Below are 22,650 nucleotides of genomic sequence, written 5' to 3' on the forward strand. Positions count from 1 at the left end.
TTTTTTTTTGGGGGGGGGGGGTATGTTTAGTATAGGAACGTCTGAATGGGACGACAGGAAGTTTGCCCAATACTACCCAACATAATTGAAGTATTATGTTAGTTTCCCACAAAGTAGTATTTAGTTAGTATTGGGTAGTAGTGAGTAAATCGCCCAGCCCGGCGGGGATACCCCACCACTGAAAATATCCAGGGGTGGTCTTTTTCAACATGTTTCGTGTGATTAGTAAATGAGCTGGTGGGCTGGGTGGGACGATGAGGGACGCCTGGCGAGTTTACCCTACCACTGACAATATCTGGCATCTGGCACTTTTAACGCACGCGACGATACTGAACATTATGGAACAAGTTTCATGCAGTTGGTATTTGCGCTGCTCTAGCGTAGCTTTTGGGATGGGGAAGGGGCATTTATGGACGTCTTTACAATTAGAATTTCCCAACATGGGAATTTACTGATTTTGTCGATGTTTTAATAGCAGAAAAGCATTGTGATGCACAAAAATATTCTCAGCATGCCGAAAAAAGTGACGAAAAGTTAGAAAATTGTCGATTTTATAAGTCGAATGGGTACAAAAACCAGAATGCCTGTAACCGTAAGGCCGATTTTGGTGGATTTTTATATGTCCACATTCATAATGTTGACGTATATTGCCGTCATCCCTGTATGGGTGTGTGGGTGTGTGTGTGTGTCGCCTACAGGCCAAAATTCTTAAGTGATCATCTTCAAACTTTACATACTTATTCCTTATACCCTAGGGATAACCCCTATTGTCTTTGGTGCATGCCCGACCCCCAGGCGCAGAGCCCCGCCCAATTTTTGTGTTTATCGTTTACAGGCCGGAATTCTGAATGGATCAACTTGGTACTTGGCATATGTATTCCACATAGCCTAAGGACGTCAGCTATTGATTTTGTTGAATGCCCCGACCCCCAGGGGCAGAGCCACGCCCAATTTTTGTATTTATCGTCTATCGTCTGAATGTATCATCTTGGAACTTTGCATATTTATTCCTTATACCGTAAAGACAGCAACTATTTATTTTGGTGCTTGCCCTAACCTCCTGGGGCAGTGTCACACCCACTTTTTTGTTAGTATTTTGTCTGTAAATTTGGCAAAACAAACCTAACGCCTAGCCTTCTTTGCATCTTATCATATAACAGCCATTTCATATTTCATTCTCTTCTTTCTAAAAAGTACCATATCAATCAAAGCTGGAATGTGGACGTATATTGCAGCTTTAGCGATGCTCTCGTTTTCCTGAAGTTGTACCTTTCATAAAAAGCAAAAATCATTTGTTTCGGATTTTTCCCCCAGCTCACCTAAATCCGAAGTTCTCCTACCAGCCTATATGTGTCATGACCGAACGAGACGGCAATATGGTTCCCAAAATTCGACAAAATAGCTAAGTTTAGAAAACCACGGAAGAAAACAGTAAGAGTGCTGTAGAATGGGCGTTAAACTACATCGAAGACACTCTTCTCCCTGTATTCTTATAAGAACACAAAAGCTTCACAGCAAATGTTTCTTAAAGTTAGCTAGTGCTTACTTCTGATATGATAGAGCAGCAACAAGTTCATTCTGGGGCGGGTGAGTGTTTCTGGCTATTTGTGAGGTCAAAATGTATGAATAGTGCCATGATAATACAATGATGCAATATACAGCGAAATGTGTGTACAATGACCAGAAGATTGAAACCTTTACAGCTTCCTGTGCTTCTAAATGGAGTTCTATATGAAACTAAGAGCTTTTGCTGTTTACCACAAATTGCATGGCCATACGAACAAAAGCTACAAAGAGCGAATTGTCAAGCATACATTATGTATTGTTTAATGGTCGAGAGCGAGACATTAAGTAATATATTGTAACAACAAGAGGACCGTCAGGTCCGAGTGTTTTTACAATATATTACGCAATGTCTCAGCTCGAGACCATTAAACATCTTAAAATACAGACACTCCGCACGTGCGTTTACAGTGAAATACGTCACTCGAGTCTAATATTTGACAAGGTACGATTGGCAAGTTGCCCGTACGATTATTTGAAATAATGGTACGCCAACATCAAAGGGTGACGTCACATCTGTATTTTAAAATCCACTATGACACCCGTACGTGTCACCTTCTTTACTAGAAAACGGAGGGGAATAAGATATGGAAAATGTTGGCCAGCGTCATACGAAACTCCAGCTTTACCCGTGCGTATGAGTAGTCTAATGACAGTCAGTCAAGGTTCATACCCATTGCGAGTATTCCAGTGGCGTAAGCGGAAGCGACAAATATGTCAGGTCGGGCAAGACAAATATGTGAGCATTAGTTAGCTTTTAGAAACATTTGCTTTCAACTCACGATGGTCAGATAGTTGATTTGGTTTGACCGTGTATAATTTGTGTTCTTATAAGAATTCAAGGGGAAGAATATCCCCGGGTTGGTTGTTCTTGATACAAATGGTTTTACATTACTAAATTTGTCCATGGTCTCCTAAACTTACCTATAATGTCAAGTTTGAGAACCACATTGTCATTTATTTCGATCATAGGACATTTAGCTGTTCAAATATGAATTCAGCGACCCCGATAACCTACAGTTTGACGTATTACACTATCACATTACTAATACCGACAACCTATATTTCAATATATTGCACACCTTTTTAGAGAACTTTTTGAGTTTCCCGCCAAAATGAGTCTCCGTTGGATTCAGCGTGTCCAATTCGTATAGAAACCACCTTCAAACCGAGGTCCAAGAGAATCTGTCACAAATTTTACCCCACTAAATAACCAGAAAAAGCCTCATGGTGGCCATTTTGAATATTTGAATCTACTCATATTGAAGATACATAATCCACCGAAACCTATATTCCAATATATTACACATCTTTTTTCGGGAACCCTTGAAACTTTGTGAGTTTCCCGCCAAAACGAGCCCCCATTTTGATTTTAGCCCCCTAGTGGAATTATCTGTCACTTATAGGAGGAATACCCAAGCTGATTGGATTCAGCGGCTCGAATTCCTACAGAAACCATCTTGAAACCGGGGTCCGACAGAATCCGTCATGAATTTTACCCCACTAAACAACCAAGGGTGCCAGGGTGGCGTCATCAGGATTCTGAATCTACGCATATTGAAGATATATAATCCATCAAAAATCGTTAGGTGGACTATATTTCTATGTCAAGGCTTAAAATGGGGTTTGGCTGCCGGACTAATGGTTCTTGAAGTTCGTGTGTGTTTCTTATTCGTATAGTTCGTAGCAGTTCGTAGTTCGGTCACGAAAGTTTTTGTTTGTCAATTGTAACACAACACTATGTAGTTTATGTTCACTGATATTTATGTGTAACGCATACATCCTTCATTCAGATTGATACGTCCTTCCAAAACTGAACATGCTTGAAGATGTAATAGCTCCGTTAATAGCCTGACGAAGCGTAGTAAACAGTGGAATTTAATTAACTTGTCGACAGAATGTTATTTATGTCTAACATACAGTAACCAAGTAATCGATATAGATAATTGTGTTTAAAACTATGTGGATAGTTTGAATTGAAATGAATGAATAAAACAATATGGTAAGTCGATACTGGTCTCAGTATAAAATTGATAGTCTGTCCGAAATTTAGATAACTAGATGAAAACAAAATCATTTTTGTCAGTATTCAATGCGATTGAATTTCGAAATTCGTAAGAAACCGTGTACAATAATATTAGACTGCCATTAGCTGGCTTGCTATATTTTTCAATCGTTGAAACCACTGAAAGATTCTATATGCCAGCAGTTTATCGTCAGATTTGTCTCAAATTTTGAATACTTACTTTAAAACTCCCTAAATCAGTTTTCGGTTTTCTTTTATGTTCACAATATTAAAAATGTAAGGTGATTACCCTGTAATATATAATCGTGCTTTTGTCAGCTTGATTACCTTTAAACATGACTGCTCAAACTATAGTACCAATCGTCGTATGAGACAAATTTCTCTGACTCGCTACGCTCCGCCATTTGGATTGTTAACCAGAACGAGTTTGGGGGGGGGGGGGTCTGTTTGGTATTTTTCTGTTCTTTTCAAGGTTATTATTTCTTTCCAGGTGACTTCAATGAAAATTACGACGACAAAAGAGGGTAGGGCAAATGGAAAGGGTTTAACGTTCTACCCTTCTACACTAATGTTGATAATGAAGAAGAATATACGTCATACAGTGTTCCATTATGAGGGTAAATTTTGTCCGGAAGGCAGCGCTACGATCTACTCTTATTTCTGATTCCAACTGCCAATGGCTCTCTTACGTGCGCTCCAACGTGTACACGGGATCTTGTTTTTGCGCAGACTCCAAACGACTGGACAATGTTTCTTTCCAGGCTCCCCATCTTGCGCCACTGACAAGGGGAAACCACACTGGAAAATCCGGGAGAACTTTCTCGGCCAAAACCTACCCACTGAATTAAAGTACGTGGAGAAAGGCTGCTTAACGATTATGCTAATCATGTAACACGATTTCCCGAAATTATTCATTGCTGCAATGTTTCCACGTTTTGGTTCCTGATGATCACAGAACCCCTCTGAACAGCATGTAGAACAGCCAGTGGCGGCGCCAGGGGGGCAAGGGGGAGCATTTGCCCCCCCCCCCCATTAATCTGGTCTGCCCTCTGTTTGCCCCCCCCCCCCAAATTTAAACCAGCGGCTGCCAGGCAGGATACGCCCACATTTTCGAGAGATGGATAGAAAACAAGCTAAAACGAAAGTGATTTTTCCTACAATCAAGGGCCATAATTCAGGAAATTACAATTCGATATGCGCAAATATCGAAAGGAACCAAGATCTTTGAGTTATAAACTTACATTTCAAGTTTCAACAAAATCGGATAAAACTTGTGACCTCTATAGGGTCCACAACCTTGATATACCATATTTTTACGCAATTTGAGAACGAGGGGCGGCCATTTTGTCTGTCAGTTTTGGGCCGATTTTCACGAAATTTGAACTCAGTCGTCCTTAGGGTGTAACGGTGATATAATAATATGATTTTTTAAATCGGATAATAATGATGACCTCTATAGCATCCACAAGCTAAAAACGTGATATTTCGTACAATCAGGGGCCATAATTAAGGAAGTTACGATCCCATATGCGCGAATATCGAAAGGAACCGAGATCTTTGGGTTATAAACTTACATTTAAAGTTTCAACAAAATCGGATAAAAATTGTGACCTCTATAGGGTCCACAACCTTGATATACCATATTTTTACGCTATTTGAGAACGAACGGCGGCCATTTTGTCTGTCAGTTTTGGGCCGATTTTCACGAAATTCGAACTCAGCCATTCTTATGGTGTAACGGTGATATATTAACACGTTTTTTTAAATCGGATAAAAAATTATGACCTCTATAGGGTCCACAAGCCAAAAAACGCGTTTTTGCGTACAATCAGGGGCCATAATTCATGAAGTTACGATCCGATATGCGCGAATATCGAAAGGAATCAAGATCTTTGTGTTATAAACTTACATTGCAAGTTTCAACAAAATCGGATAGAAATTGTGCCCTCTATAGGGTCCACTACCTTGATATACCATATTTTTACGCTATTTGAGAACGAATGGCGGCCATTTTGTCGGTCAGTTTTGGGCCGATTTTCACGAAATTCGAACTCAACCGTCCTTAGGGTTTAACGATGATATAATAATACGGTTTTTTAAATCGGATAAAAATTATGACCTCTATAGGGTCCACAAGCCAAAAAACGCGTTTTTACGTACAATCAGGGGCCATAATTCAGGAAGTTACGGTCCGATATGCGCGAATATCGAAAGGAACCGAGATCTTTGGGTTATAAACTTACATTTCAAGTTTCAACAAAATCGGATAAAAATTGTGACCTCTACAGTGTTCACAAGCCAAAAACGTGAATTTTCGTACAATCAGGGGCCATAATCCATGAAGTTACGGTCCGATAGATGCCAATATCGTAAGGAACCGAGATCTTAGGGTGATAAACCTATATTTCAAGTTTCATTGAAATCGGATAAAAATTGTGACCTGTAGACTGTTCACAAACAATTGTGGACGGACGGACGGACTGACGGACAGGGGCGACGACAATATACGTCCACATGAAAATGTGGGCGTATAAAAATAAAAAAAAGTATTTGTGATACGTTTCGGTAATCAATACCTTCTACGGTGAATAAATCCCAGATCCCCACTCAGTCATAAACTTGCATTTTGTAGAGCATTTCCGACAGTCTATTTTTCAAATTTTCTTGGCGAGTACCCAATGGACTCGCTACTTTGGCGCTCACAAGGGGAATTCGTTGAGGTTCGCAAGTCCGTTCGTTTGACATTTTGTTCTCTGCACGTATATTAAGTCAGTATTTGAGATTTTTCCCTTCTATTCTGGCATTGTTTGTTTACCTCATTAACTCATTTCGATGCATAATTTTGAGACCGACTGCAGTGACTGCACTTATTTTGAGACCGACTATTTTTCTCCCTGGTTTTTTTTTCTTAGACCAACTCACAACAGAATAAGGTTAAACACACATTTTTTCAAACATGATAAGTTAACGAGGTTATTTTATACTAAAGTTTTGGGTGAGTAGCGTGACCTGTGCAATTGAGGCGCACGGATTCACGCAAATACATAAAATTTTGGATTTTTCCTTCTATTTTGGCACTGTTTGTTTACCTCATTAAATCAGTGAGCACTTATTTTGCGACCGACTGCCTTTATTTTGTGATCGACTGCATTTATTTTGCGACCGACTATGTTTTTAGATGGGGGGTGCCCCCCCCCCCCCACACACACACATTTACGCCCCTGAATAAAGCGTACAATTATATCACGCCCCTTTTCTCAGCGTTCGGCGAGTTCGGCTAATTTGGTTTAGTGTAAGTTTGGCCTGTTTTTCAGGAAGTATGTCATTGTTAATAATATTTATAATTATATTATCAGTGTTTTCGTCATGTGTTTCGGGGATGCCACTAAATTTAAATTAGGCATGTTCGCCTAAATACTGTTCTAAGTCATCGACTCGGTTCTCTAAATCATCTATACGATTGCGTGGAGGGTTTGTTAATGTTGGATGAATTATTTTTATGATGTGGTCCATGATCAAATCTCTTTTGAATAATTCTCCAACGAACGACTTTAAGGATGATTCGTTCGTAAAAACATCATCTAAAAACTCGAGATGCTATGGGAACTGGCACATGACTCAAAATTTCCACGTTTACGTTTTATGGATTCAGACCGACCTCTATGTTTGGATACAACCGGTTCTTTCACTTTAGGCATGTTTGGTATTTTAGTGCAAGGTTGAACGAACCTGGCTGATACAAAATCTACTCTCAACAATCTCACACAGGTGGGTATATGTCAACCGAGGAAAATATCTACACTTGTAAAAATCAAATATTTTAAAATCGGCTCTACATAAAGTTAATCAAATATCACAGAACACTTCGTCTTCATACTTATCTAAACTATGCAGTTTTTAGAACTATAATTTAAAGTAAATCACTCATGATTTATAACTTGCTATGACCAGGTACACGTCTAACTTCTGTCGGCCATCTGTTGCCTCCACCTCGTTCACATAGTTTTGGTAAAGGGGATATAACTCTAGAACAACAATTAGCAACAGGGTTCATCATCTGATGATCCCAATGGTTCCCCTTAAATTTAAAAAGGTCAGTCGCAGAACACTGAATATTGATAGGGTTCATCCTCTCATGACCCCATTGCTTCACATCAAATTTGAAAAGAATCTGTATAAGAAACCTATCGTGTGCAGAAGATATTTAGCAAAGGGAGGTAACTCCGAAAAGTAAAGCTGCGGAAACGCTTATTTTCGACAGGGTTCGTCCTCGCATGCCCTAAATGCTTCCCACGAAATTTGAAATAGATCCGTTTAATACTGTAGCCTCTATCGCGTTCACAAGCTTTTCAACAATTGGAGAGGTAGGATAACTCCAAAACAGAAAGTCGCGGAATGCTGATTATTGACACTGTAAGTCGTTTCATGACCCGGGTGCTTCCCACTATGGCCTATATCGCAAACACAGGGTTTTCGGAAAAGTAGACATAGCCCTGGAACCGAAAGTAGAACGCTGAATATCGATAGGGTTTTCGTTCTCTTATAACCACAAAGCTTCATAACAAATTTGAAAAGAATCCGTTCACAAGCCTATAATTGACTTGTGAACGGATTCTTTTCAATTATTGTTCAAATATATCATCAAACCAGTTTGTACGTGTGGGGTATGTTAAACGACGCTGAAACTGGGAATTGAAAGGAAAACAAACACAAAAAAACTATTTAAATATACACTGTTTTGTATTATTGAGATGTAAATTGATGACTAAACAAAAAATCATAAACGATACAAATACCAAGAAGATAGTTGTGAAAACATTTAACTTTAAGACCGTTCAATTTAAATAAGACAGATACGAAAACGGGAGTTTGCGGACGATGGGGTGCCTCATGATCAATATGTAAATGTGATTTACACCAGGCACATGGTAGTTTTCCTATCAAAGAAAAGAAGGGAAACTGGATCCGCGTTTGGGTCACATTAACAAAATAACATGTATCTGGGTTATTTCGGTATTAATTGTAAATTGAAACCATCGGTGAAACCAAAACATCAAAATAAACATGTTCTTATATTTGGCCGGAGAGGTATGGTTGATCCATTACTGTTTCAAATTTATCGAAAACAAAATAAATTTAAACCTTCATATGTTTTTTATACGTTGGAGTTAATGCTTTGTTAATATGGAATAATTAGTATTAATTAGATTAAGGAGGTTAATCATGGGGTTGAGCACAATTATTGCAAAAGAATATCGAAATCGTCTAAGGTTTTATAACCATAGCGCTGTGGTGCTCTGGAAGTGGCCACATCCTTTCCACAAAGTTTATCACCAACAATGTATTCCTTGCCGATCATTTTTTGTGACCAAGCCAGAACTTTGTCTGTAACAGGAGTGGCCACACCAGCAATCTCGCTGATTCCTTTCAAAACAACAACTCCAAACGGAACGTCTTCTGTCATATATCTGTAAGTGAAATCGGGAAGGAATTTGCCATCTGGCGTCTCCTTCATTGGGTGAAGGAGTCCATTGAATGCTGAATTAGTTTGTAGTGCTGTCAGAAGACTGCTTTTATCCTTTATCTCATCTTTATAGATCAACTTAAACCAATCAAAAAGATGCCCAACTCCGTCAAGATTAATTTCTGACTTCTTTCGGGAAATTTCTCTAGCTGTAGCAATAAGTTCATCACTCATCCCAGACATTAATTCAGCAGCTTCTGCAGTAAGACCCTGGTAAAACAATGGCTTACTGTCCAATGGCTGACCATCCCATTCGTGCCATGTTCCGTACATTATAGGTGGATGCATGATGGATTTAGTGTTCAGAGTTGGTTCAAGGAAGTTGTGATATATTTGAGCTACTGGGTGGGGACCAAGAAGATACTGAACTGGTTTCAGGGGATCGGGACCCACATTACTTTTGCCTTTGATGACGACGCAGCCTAGAAAATCTTTGGTACTCAAGACAGTAACAGCTCTGCCGAACTCACTTATTCTAGCAGCCCATGGCAGACCCTCAAATGCGACGACACAGCATTCTGGCGCAATATCTTTCAAGACACTAAAGCACTGAAACTCAAAGCCAGGTTGACCAGGCATACCCACAATGGTGGTATTTGGTTTAAGATAAGGTTTGATAGCTTCGAAATAAGACTCGTGAGCGAAAGCGGGGACCGCAAAAATGATCAGACTGGCTCCTGGAACAGCTTTACTGGCATCATTGGTGATCATGCTGGGTTTTCCACGAACCTTCAAAAATAAAAGATAAGTTGCCAGGCAAAGAAACATACGTCCACATCAACCAAATTGTCCCTGCAGTCGGTAAGGTGTGTCACATATCTATACGTTTTCAGGTAATGAGAGCATTTTCAAGACAATAAAAACTTTTCGAGAGTAACAACACGTTGAGTAATTATCAGAAATAATTAAAAGTTTAATTTATTCTAGTTCTTCCTGATGCTAACACCTATTTTACGGCTAAACAGATGGCAAATTTAACTGTTCGTTAAAGTCATTGAACATCATTGAAAAAACTATAGAATTATTCGTCTTTAAGCAATGTGTATAAAGTTCATGCCAACAAGTTGATAACTTTTCAAGGGAGATAACTCTGGTGGTAATTATCAGGCAACGTTGCAAATCAATATTTTTCTTTGCTTCACGGCCATAACCGCAGTATATAGATTTAAAGTCAATCGGGTAATAACTAGGCTCTAGAGCGTTCAGAAGCGGGCGACGAGAGGACGTGGTTACGACAATATACTACCAAATTTCAATGTAGATGTATAAAAACCCAAATAGATTAAAGTTCCCATTAACAGAGATATTGTCATTTAGTAACGATTATATAAATAGTTTTTTTTAACTTTATAAGGATTTTACGAACTTCAAGAATCAATTTTAATAATACGTACCTCGTCATGACTGCCATCAGGGTGATTAACTGTAAGCACTAATGGATCAGTTCCTAGAGTTTTCGTCCATCTTTCTGCTTCATCGGAAAATACGTCAAGGACTCGGATATCAACATTTTCACGGGAGGATGCAAGGCCTGTCATTACATGTGCAGCGTTGCCCCCTCCACATATTACAGCAGTGAGTGTTTCAGACATGGTTTTTTATGTCGCTGAAAATATATAATATTTTATCAGTGCTTTTATTTCATTCTGACAATCTAAAATTTGGTTCCCTGTAAAACTACATAACAGGGTGGGGTCATTTTGCCAAATTGCCAAAACCGCCAAATGACAAGATTGAAGCTTCGTTAAAAATCAGAAATGTAAGTCCTGATTTACTGCAACGAAATAAAATGTAGTCTATCTAATTATTTAAGCATATGTTACTGTCATTATTCAATTGTACTACCGACCCACCCACCCCCACCCCCCGACCCCGACCCCTCCTCAAAAAACTAAAAAAAAAAACCATTTCTTGTCTGACGGGCGAGCATTGCCCTATTTTTATGGAATTCTAGGAGATTTACATAGAACATAATATGTGGAGTTTTGAGAAATTTGGTGAAATTGTCCTGTTCTACAAGTTTGGGCATACGGTAAAACTTTGTAAGTAAAAGATATGCCTAAACAGTAAAGTCTGTCTAAATAAGACCGAGGATAGGCTACCCCTGCATGCGAGTACATATTTACCAGCTAAGCTCAAGAAAATCAATATTACTATAGGGCTCAAATAGACAACTTTTTATTTCAAAGTCAAGCATTTTGAAATTTATTCTTGAGGTAGTTGGTAAATTATACGTAGTGTCTCACGCAATAAAAATAATGATAAAGAATATTGCTGATTTGATAACATATTCGATTATCTGGGCTTGTTAAGATACACTTTAAGTTGCTAGCCTATAGACCTATCCTGCTGCATCGCTTGTCTTATTAAGTAGATATAATAAATTTTATTTCGTTCCAGTAAATCAGAACGTACATTTCTTATTTTTATCGAAGCCCTCAAACTCGATTAAAAATACATTTTTTGGGCATTTGGCCGTAAATCACATTATCCGAAGTCTCTTGGAAGTTAATATACAGAAAGTATTGGTTTTAACAATATTATTATACAATGTAGGTCTCTCTCTCTCCCTCTCTGGGAAATATACCGTTTATTACCCTTTTAAACACTTATATTTGACGCGTTTTACATTTTGCTAATGTTCTGACGGTTTCCTTTTCTGGGATAAAGTACAGTCCTTCACGTTTAAGGGGAGCCTTTGCTCCTCTCGACACACGTCGACTTTCCTTCGAAGAAGTCATTAAAGACTCCTGCAAATTAGCTAAATCGTTCTCCTAAATATTGAGATTAATAAACTACTTTCAGTTTTTGTTTACTTTTAAACTGCATATATTCAAGGTATCAGGAGCTTTTAATGGCTCCCGCACAATTTTATAAACATGAAGGACTGAAAGTAACAATATTTTTTTTTCTGAAGAGGTTGAGTTTTTAAACGAGAATGTGTGAGGATTTCAGATCGAAGCCTTGCGAACACGATGGAAGCATACATGATCCTTATCAAATTTGTCATCCCTGTTTTCCTTTCGGATAAGGTGCTGTCTATAATGGCTATATATTTATTCGGAACAAATCGTGTTGCTTAATCAGGCACACATTTACCGCTAGCCGTACACACTTTTAAGCTTTTTTTTCTTCAGTGTGTGCGGTACTTTAGTATTTCAGCTTCTTACATTCACGTTTGACTCTTTAAACATACATTATGCAAGAGCTAAATCTGCCTATTGCAGGTCTTTCTTTAGGCCTGAAATGTTATCTAAATTATTAATCAGACATTAATTAACTTAACCAGACCATAATCAACTCTCGATGTTAACGCTAGCCTGCGATATTTATTGGATTAGGTTCCGATTTGCTGCTAAACTTTCATGCATGATTTAATCATGAAATGGATAATTGAGACTATGTTTTTATCGTACCGACTTTAGTAATGATGATCGAGGCTAGGCCAAAATTTCAATCGCTAAAATCTCGGTTCAGAGTGGATCTTTGACTGAAATTTTCAGCAAATTCCCTTTAGATTATCTAGTTTTTATCTATTATAGTGATAACTGCCAGCTCTCTATCTAATCCCCCATAATGTATGTTTAAGTAGTGAGCAGTGTCCTAAACGGGGTAGGATATGCTTACTATTGTCATTTATTCTTTCATACCACTTCCCATTCCACGATTTCACATACTTAACATTGTTGTAAATGAAATGAAATGAAATGGGGTTTAACGTCCCACTATTCTAACATTGTTGAACTTTTGTATTTAAATATAATAGTACGGGTAGTCTAATTTTCAGTTTTCGAATACAAGCGAAATTCCGATTTGTAAGTTGTATACTTTGTGTGAAAATTTGACCATACATAATTATGGAAGACCAAATGGGACAATATTCATGAATTTTGTTTCTACATTCCAGTTTGAACATTTTAGACACGAACGCAACATTCTAAACTAATGATTCTTGTTTCTACATTCTTATGTCAACATTTCATGCACAAAATCAACATTTTAAACAAAAAATTGACTTTATGTTTCATTTTCGGCGTTTTATAGGTAACTTTTATATATCATTAAATATTAAAATTAACCAGCGGCTGCCAGGCAGGATACGCCCACATTTTCGAGAGATGGATAGAGAACAAGCTAAAAAGAAAGTGATTTTTCCTACAATCAAGAGCAATAATTCAGGAATTTACAATTCGATATGCGCAAATATCGAAAGGAACCGAGATCTTTGTGTTATAAACTTATATTTCAAGTTTCAACAAAATTGGATAAACATTGTGACCTCTATAGGGTCCACAACCTTGATATACCATATTTTTATGCTATTTGAGAACGAAGGGCGGCCATTTTGTCTAAAAACGTGATTTTTCGTACAATCAGGGGCCATAATTCAGGAAGTTACGGTCCGATATGCGCGAATATCGAAAGGAACCGAGATCGTTGGGTTATAAACTTACATTTCAAGTTTCAACAAAATCGGATAAAAATTGTGACCTCCATAGGGTCCACAACCTTGATATACCATATTTTTACGCTATTTGAGAACGAACGGCGGCCATTTTGTCTGTCAATTTTGGGCTGATTTTCACGAAATTCGAACTCAGTCGTCCTTAGGGTGTAACGGTGATATAATAATACGGTTTTTAAAATCGGATAAAAATTATGACCTCTATTGGGTCCACAAGCTAAAAACGCGATTTTTCGTACAATCAGGGGACATAATTCAGGAAGTTACGGTCTAAAGAAAGACCTGCAATAGGCAGATTTAGCTCTTGCATAATGTATGTTTAAAGAATCAAACGTGAATGTAAGAAGCTGAAATACTAAAGTACCGCACACACTGAAGAAAAAAAAGCTTAAAATTGTGTAAGGCTAGTTTTGGGCCGATTTTCACGAAATTCAAACTCAGTCGTCCTTAGGGTGTAACGGTGATATAATGATACGTTTTTTTAAATCAGATAAAAATTATGACCTCTATAGGGTCCACAAGCTAAAAACGCGATTTTACGTACAATCAGGGGCCATAATTCAGGATGTTACGGTCCGATATGCGCGAATATCAAAAGGAACCGAGATCTTTGGGTTATAAACTTACATTTCAAGTTTCAACAAAATCGGATAAAAATTGTGACCTCTATAGGGTCCACAACCTTGATATACCATATTTTTACGCTATTTGAGAACGAACGGCGGCCATTTTGTCTGTCAATTTTGGGCCGATTTTCATGAAATTTGAACTCAACTGTCCTTAGGGTGTAACGGTGATATAATAATACATTTTTTTTTAAATCGGATAAAAATTATGACCTCTATAGAGTCCACAAGCTTAAAACGCGAATTTTCGTACAATCAAGGGCCATAATTCAGGAAGTTACGGTCCGATATGCGTGAATACTGAAAGGAGCCGAGATCTTTGGGTTATAAACTTACATTTCAAGTTTCAACAAAATTGGATAAAAATTGTGACTCTATAGGGTCCACAACCTTGATATACCGTATTTTTACGCTATTTGAGAACGAACGGCGCCCATTTTGTCTGTCAATTTTGGGCTGATTTTCACGAAATTCGAACTCAGTCGGCCTTAGGGTGTAACGGTGATATAATAATACGGTTTTTTAAATCGGATAAAAATTATGACCTCTATAGGGTCCACAAGCTAAAAACGCGATTTTTCGTACAATAAGAGGCCATAATTCAGGGAGTTACGGTCCGATATTCGCGAATATCGAAAGGAACCGAGATCTTTGGGTTATAAACTTATATTTCAAGTTTCAACAAAATCGGATAAAAATTGTGACCTCTATTGGGTCCACAAGCTAAAAACGTGATTTTTCGTACAAACAGGGGCCATAATCCATGAAGTTTTGAACCGATACATGCCAATATCGAAAGCAGTCGAGATCGTTTGGAGATAAACCTATACTTCAAGTTTCGTCAAAATCGGATAAGATTTGTGACCTGTAGAGGGTCCACAAACAATTGTGGACGGACGGACGGACGGACGGACGGACAGGGGCGACGGCATAATACGTCCACATGAAAATGTGGGCATATAAAAAATAATTTCTTACTTTTACACGACAAAGAAATCAATTCATTGGTTTCTGAAAGTATGTAAACACAACAGGGGCCCACTTCCACTCGTGGAAAAGTCTACTTTTGATTTCTAATCTATAGTCTGTATCAAAGTTGTACACATACGCTAACGCCCTCTGGTGTAATAATGTTGATAATTCATTATATTTTTCTGGACATTTTCATTTCAAGAATTTAACTTTATGACTTTTTGAAACGTAGAAAATATTTTCATAAGAGTTCAAATTCCAGATTTTTCTTTTAGATACTTCCAGAAACCAATGAATTGATTTCTTTGTTGTGTAAAATTAAGAAATTATTGTTTAATTTTAATATTTAATGATATATAAAAGTTACCGATAAAACGCTGAAAATGAAACATAAAGTCATTTTTTTGTTTAAAATGTTGATTTTGTGCATGAAATGTTGACATAAGAATGTAGAAACAAGAATCATTAGTTTAGAATGCTGCGTTCATGTCTAAAATATTCAAACTGGAATGTAGAAACAAGAATCGTGAATATTGTCCCATTTGGTCTTCCATACATAATATCCCAAGAGATATATCACTATTTCTATGAATACTGTACACGATAATATGTACAAACTATTATTATGTTGGATCAGAAATGTATGTTATGCCGTGTTTTATAAACAAATATCGCTTAAAGTAGCTAAGTCCGTAACTCAATATCATCCAAAATCTTCGACATTGAAAACACGATTTTTTTTGCAATTTAAATCAGCATTGGTGTTGTGGTCTTACTTGGAAAAGGTGGGCTTCTGATATCCAATATTTGAGACAAAATACACATTTTACCATTGGTACACGAATCGTGTACCATAATGCGTTTCAGCGCCATTTGTAACAAGGTGCTCAAAGAATGAGGCTAGACATATTCCACAAGTCATGTCAAACGGTGATGCCATATTCTTTTTTGGAGAGCATGCGCAATATATACTATCGGTGTTGACTGGAATAACCATACTATAGAAACTGTCTTTCGGTTGAGACTTCTGGCGTATTTCGCCGAACATAACTGATGACAATTCACAGTAAAACGGAAACGATTGAATGTAAAACAGTTTATATAAATTCATATTACATTATTATATGTGTTGCGACCCATTTGTGCCAATTTCTAGGCCCAATATATTAGCGATTTAGCTCCTTTAATTGCAGCTTAATTGCAATTTAAGTGCCGATTTCTAATCCATGAAGCGGAGATATACTCTTTAAGAGTATTTATATCGGTATGAAACATATCGTTTAAAATGTAGGCTTTGATTTGCCACCTCCTTTTGATACAAAAATTATCCTACTCTTTTATATTTTTATTAATTATTCGAACAATGTCACCCCATATCTGTCCTTATATATTCTAATTAACAACATCATTTTGTAGAGCTCTGTGAGATGAGAGATATTTTTAGTTTGTTCGATATCTGATCTGGTGTCAGAAAATCCGTAAATCAGACAGAAGAAGCCAACTGAAACTCAAAGATTAATCTTTATTCTTGATAGTTTCTAGCCATTTCACGCGTTTTTATAGCAGAAATGGAAATTGTGATCGCATATTCTGCATTAGGCATCGATTTGTTTTTCTCGGTAAATATAAAACCAACGGTTGCATAGAATGTCAACTTGAGATTATCTGACATCAATGAATTCTAGTCAGTACCATAAATATAGTTCTTACACGTTATCTCTTGAATTACCACCATGTTAATGATTTCTAGGAGTATGGTCTAAAAAATCTACACATGTAGTAAATACCTTTCGTATTCTCTCGGGAATTAAAAATACATTATGGGAGATTAGATAAAGACTAATAAAGAGCTGGCAGTTCTCACTATACTAGTTAAAAACTAGATAAAGTAAAGGGGATTTGCTGAAAATTTCATTCAAATTGATCCACTCTAAATCGAGAATTTAGCGATTGAATTTTCGACCTAGCCTCGATCATCATTACTGAAGTAGGTACGATAAAATAACATAGTCTCGATTATCCATTTCATGATTTAATCATGAATGAATGTTGAGCAGTAAATCGGATCCTAGTCCAGTAAATATCACAGGCTAGCGATGACATCGAGTTGATTATGGTCTGGATAAGTTAATTAATGTCTAATTAATAATTTAGATAACATTTCAGCCCTGACAGAAAGACCTACAATAGACAGATTTTTAGCTCTTGCATAATGTATGTTTAAAGAAATGAAATGGGATTTAACGTCCTACTGTTCTGCTCCGACTGGGCTAATATTAAGACATGCATACGCCATACAGTGTGCTATGGGGGAAATTTTGCCAGGACAGTGGCGCTACGGCCTACTCTTATATCAAATTCCAAGCGTGAAGGGTTCCAAATGTGTATACGGGACCTCGGTTTTTTGTCCCATCCGAACCACTATACGTTGTCGCTTTGCCAGGCTCTTCACATTGTTGAGTTTAATTTGTATACTAAATCCCAGTTCTATCAATGGGTTATCTAAGAGTGTGGCTTCCACTATAACATCATTTTGATGTCCAGCTGGATTTTCTAGTGGCGCAAAATGGAGGGGAAATGAAATGAAATGGGGTTTAACGTCCTACTGTTCTGCTCCGAACTGGGCTAACGAAGACGGGCATACTGGATAGCGGCACTACGGCCTACTCTTATATCGAATTCTAATTGTCAAGGGATCTTTCACGTGCACGCCAATGTGTATACGGGACCTCGGTTTATCGTACCATCCGAACAACTAGACAGCTATCCTTGCAGCTGTCCTTTTCAGGCCGTCCGTCCTGTATCACTGACAAGGGGGAACCACGCCGGAAAATCTGGATGAACTTTCCGACCTCCAGGCTAGCGAGCCAGCGTCTTACCCACTTAGCTACCGTGACCCCCGCAGGGATAGAGAGACAGGCGAGGGAAACGCGCCTAGACTTTCAAGTGGGGAAAAAACCCGAGGTTCAAATGTATACTTCTCGGCATGGAAGTAAAAGAACCCTCACAGCCTCAAATCAAAATTTCACTCATAGATAACTCCCTGCCTTTATTATTCGGGTTGGTGCAGAAAAGTAGGTCGCCAAACCTTTAATTTTTATTTGCAAATCCTTCTAAGTGAGAGGGTTTTTAATATTTTTTAGATTCACCTGATGTTAAATAAGATTTGTATGTATCTTGTTAGGATAAGTATAATTACTTTGCCACGCCGAGAAAAACCCATCAATGCCGTATTCGTTTTACCAAGCTAGTCAAGGTCATATAGGCGTGAGAGGTCAATATTGATCTACTGACAGTGTTGGATATAAATTGTACGCGATAAGTTTACAGGGTATATAATTAGCAAATCCAATATTGTTAGTAAAGAAAATACAGAAGTGCTAACTTTTGATTTTCAATAATGCCAGACATTTATGAAGGATATCTTATGGAACTAAATATATATATGGTCCCTGATTACTTGCCACCAGTTTCATTTCATGAATAGGCAACACATTGTTGATAGATAGCAAGAACAGCTAAAAATAACGTTATAATTTGATGAAATGTGTATTCTAAGAGCTAAATAAATGTAATTTCAAAATTTATCAATCCAATCTTTGGAAATTACAGTTCAATTGTTAACAGGAACCTCCTGTAAAAAACAATATCAAAAACAGAATTAGCAAAACGCAGTTCTTTGACGGCCATAAAACAAATTGCAGAAAACAAGTTTTAAAATAAAAATGACATGAGATTAGCTTACCTTGCTTGTTATGAAATTATGGAACTGTTATTCCTGGTATTGTACACAGAAATGCTCTTTATAAATAAACAAACCTTTGCATCGGCTGATGAAGTGGCGTCTTATAATGCAAACTTTGTGTCAGACGTCCAAATTTTGAATCGTGCACGAACACGAGAAACTGGTGCACGGTTGATATTGTGTTGTTATTAGACCTAGCGCTACTAGTCGATCTGGTCTCACTGGTAATTACTGCATATACATGCTTTGTTGTATTCGCTTGAATGACACTCAAACTTTACATCGACCAGATGCATAGACGTGTAGCCATATTTGAACGGGTCAGTAACGCCTGCTCATGTCAAATTGATGAATTGATGTAGACGGTTTATCCACTACAATGTCAATGACCGTTTCTAGTTTAAATTTAAAATAGCGACGGATGGGTACTAGGGAATTGACTTACTTTTGCGATATTTATACGATCACTCGATCACATTCCATGTGGATTCATTATTATAGGGGAGCCGCGGTGGCTCAGTGGGTGAGACGTTGGCTCGCTAACCTGGAGGTCCCTACATACCGAAAAACGTTGGGATATACTGATGTGCTTGTCTTTAGCTCCGACTGGGTGCCTGACAAACTTAATTTCGTTATGAAAGCATGCAACATCTTAAAAATAAGTTATACTATTAAAACTTATCAAACATACGCAGTCCAGTCAAGCAAAACAACATTCGTTTATCGTTGTTTTTATCAAAATTGATAACTGACATTCATAATTACGGGGTTAGTCCTGCGCATCTCGAATCAGGTTAGTACTTTGATTGGCTGTTGTACATGAGGCCCATTGTGGTCAAGATGGCAAATTTAAAGATACATTATGGGAGATTAAATAAAGAGCTGACAGTTCTCACTATATAGTTAGCAAGATGGCCGACAGAAGTTAGACGTGTACCTGGTCATAGCAAGTTATTATAAATCATGAGTGGTATACTTTAAATTATGGTTCTAAAAACTGCATAGCTTAGATAAGTATGAAGACGAAGTGTTCTGTGAAATTAGATTAACATTATGTAGAGCCGATTTTAAAATATTTGATGTTTACAAGTGTAGATATTTTCCTCGGTTGACATATACTCAGTTGTGTGAGATTGTTGTGAGTAGATTTTGTAACAGCCAGATTCGTTCAACCTTACACTAAAACACCAAACATGCCTAAAGTGAAAGAACCGGTTGTATCCAAACTTAGAGGTCGGTCTGTATCCATAAAACGTAAACGCGGAAATCATGATTCGAGTGCCAGTTCCCATAGCATTTCTGAGTTTTTAGATGATGTTCTTTCGAATGAATCATCCTTAAAGTCATTCGTTGGAGAATTATTCAAACGAGATTTGATCATGGACCACATTATAAAAATAATTCATCCAACATTAACAGACCCTCTACGCAATCGTATAGATGATTTAGAGAACCGAGTTGATGACTTAGAACAGTATTCTAGGCGAACATGCCTAAAATTTAGTGGCATCCCCGAAACACCTGAAGAAAACACTGATAATATAGTTTTAAATATTATTAACAATGACATACTTCCTGAAAAACAGGCTAAACTCACACTAAGTCAAATTGGCCGAACTCACCGGGTTGGAGCCAAACGCAGAGAAAAGGGCCGTGATATAATAGTACGTTTCAATAGTTATAGAGACAGGGCAAAGATATATGGTTCTAAACGCAACTTAAAACAGAGAAACCTCACCCAGATTCACAAGATCTTTATCAATGAAGCCCTCACTCGTAAACGCGCTGCACTCTACAAAAGATGTCGTGATATGTTTAAATCAAAGCTAATTAAAAACTGTTGGACGTATGATGGTCGAGTTTACATACGACCTCTAGCAGACGACGGAAATATTGTCATAACATGTGAGCAGGACTTCGATAACTTTCATACATCAACAAACAGAGTAAATTCACAAGCTAATAAGTCTTTGTTTAACTACAACGAAGCTACTTTATCACATTCTGCAATCAACACATCTTCCGACTGTATAGACGATGATAACAGAGTTGGGCCATTAAAACAACAATCCTTACGAGATTTTGGCGGGTTTGCCTCGACCCCACAGCCTGATAAAAAGAAATAATGATGCCTGACAGTATCTTTATATTTTTGAACCAATTTCATTCATCAATATCATTCCCAAACTACTGTACCTTATTGTGTACTGATTTTTCCTGTTTTTCTTAATGTCTACAAATGCATAAATATATATACGTATTTAATTATATTTAAACATCCATTGCAAGAGCTGAATCTGCGTATTGCAGGTCTTTTTTAGGCCTGAAATTATTAATTAAGACATTAATTAAAACTTATTCAGACCATAATCAACTCTCGATGTCATCGCTAGCCTGCGATATTTACTGGAGTAGGATCCGATTTGCTGCTCAGCTTTCATTCATGATTTAATCATGAAATGGATAATCGAATTCCATTTACATTATCTAGTTTTTAACTATTATAGTGAGATATGCCAGCTCTTTATCTAATCGCCCATAATGTATCTTTAAGTTGATGACCAACTGGATAGTACCTCAAATCGTTTCATGCATTCACCATTGCCCCAATTATCCTTCATGTAATAATAAGTTTGCTTAGATTTTTAAAACAATGACAAAATCTTTCTGTAAAGTAAAGTCATGTACATGTATTTTACTTGTTGGTTCCCTATTGTCTAACTATTACAGAGTAATATTAGCTTAGACCACTGTTTAGTTTATAATACATAGTTACATGTAGTTATACATTTATATTATTATATAACTAATTATGATAATAAAAAAAAATCGAATGTATAAAACTATGCCCACATTATTTATGGGCGTATCTTTTAAAAGTTCTCAATTATCTACTTAAAAGTTCCATTCAAATATTAACTAATTGGGTTATCATCTCAGTTTAAACTTTTGATTTCGTTTTTTATTCCATTTAAATTACTGAAATATAAACAGCCAATTATCTAAATAATTGTCAATTATGGGAACTCAGTCTTGCATCAAAATTGCATATCGGATTGTTAAACTGACCACCCTCTAAGTATTATCACTTTAACCTTCATCTTCATTTTTTGTCAAAATTGCCTGCTTTAGATATCATCGTACGATATTGTTATATTAACTTAACTATGACCGAAACATTCAATGTTTATGTATTATACTATTGCTTTAACTGTAAATAATTCACTGTTTTTGTCTGTATGTATGTTTTATTTGTTTACTAGTTATTTACATCATGTTCTCATGTCTCTATATCCACCAAAACTAACCACTAAATATTTAAGATCTAACTGTTTGATGATTTCTCAGTCCCCTCGTGCAATACTGGCGCAAGTGCAACACTCATTATATTTTCATTGCTACTGTAATAGTTGACATTTACTACACAGTAAAGCACGAGGCATCTGAGAAATGGCAATGTCGAATAATATCTCCAATAGTTTTATGTGAACTTGATAATTTTTGTCTGCTAAGTACTGTTTTAGCCTTATTAGTTCTAAGATCAGGAGACGTTCATAAAAATCCTGGACCTTCAAATCACGATTCAAATGAAAACCTATCAGTCTATCACTTAAATGCACGTAGTATAAGACACAAACTTGAAACAATATACAACGATGTCAATGATTACCATATTTGTAGTTTCACTGAGACTCATCTGGATAACTATGTGTTAGATTCATCTCTAAA

The 22,650-nt window shown here is 37.1% G+C and overlaps 1 protein-coding gene across 1 annotated transcript; it reads right to left on the reverse strand.

The window, feature by feature from the left end:
• Positions 1-8,305: 8,305 nt before the first annotated feature.
• LOC126817614 (opine dehydrogenase) lies at positions 8,306-19,165 on the reverse strand. Its single transcript, XM_050544707.2, has 3 exons — positions 18,922-19,165; positions 10,508-10,719; positions 8,306-9,842 (listed from the first exon to the last, which is right to left on the reverse strand). Exons 2-3 carry the CDS (start codon positions 10,703-10,705, stop codon positions 8,829-8,831), a joined length of 1,212 nt encoding a protein of 403 aa, XP_050400664.1. The 5' UTR covers positions 10,706-10,719; positions 18,922-19,165; the 3' UTR covers positions 8,306-8,828.
• Positions 19,166-22,650: the final 3,485 nt, after the last annotated feature.

The sequence above is a fragment of the Patella vulgata genome, chromosome 4 (genome assembly GCF_932274485.2).
Source record: "Patella vulgata chromosome 4, xgPatVulg1.2, whole genome shotgun sequence".
Lineage (NCBI taxonomy): Eukaryota > Metazoa > Mollusca > Gastropoda > Patellidae > Patella > Patella vulgata.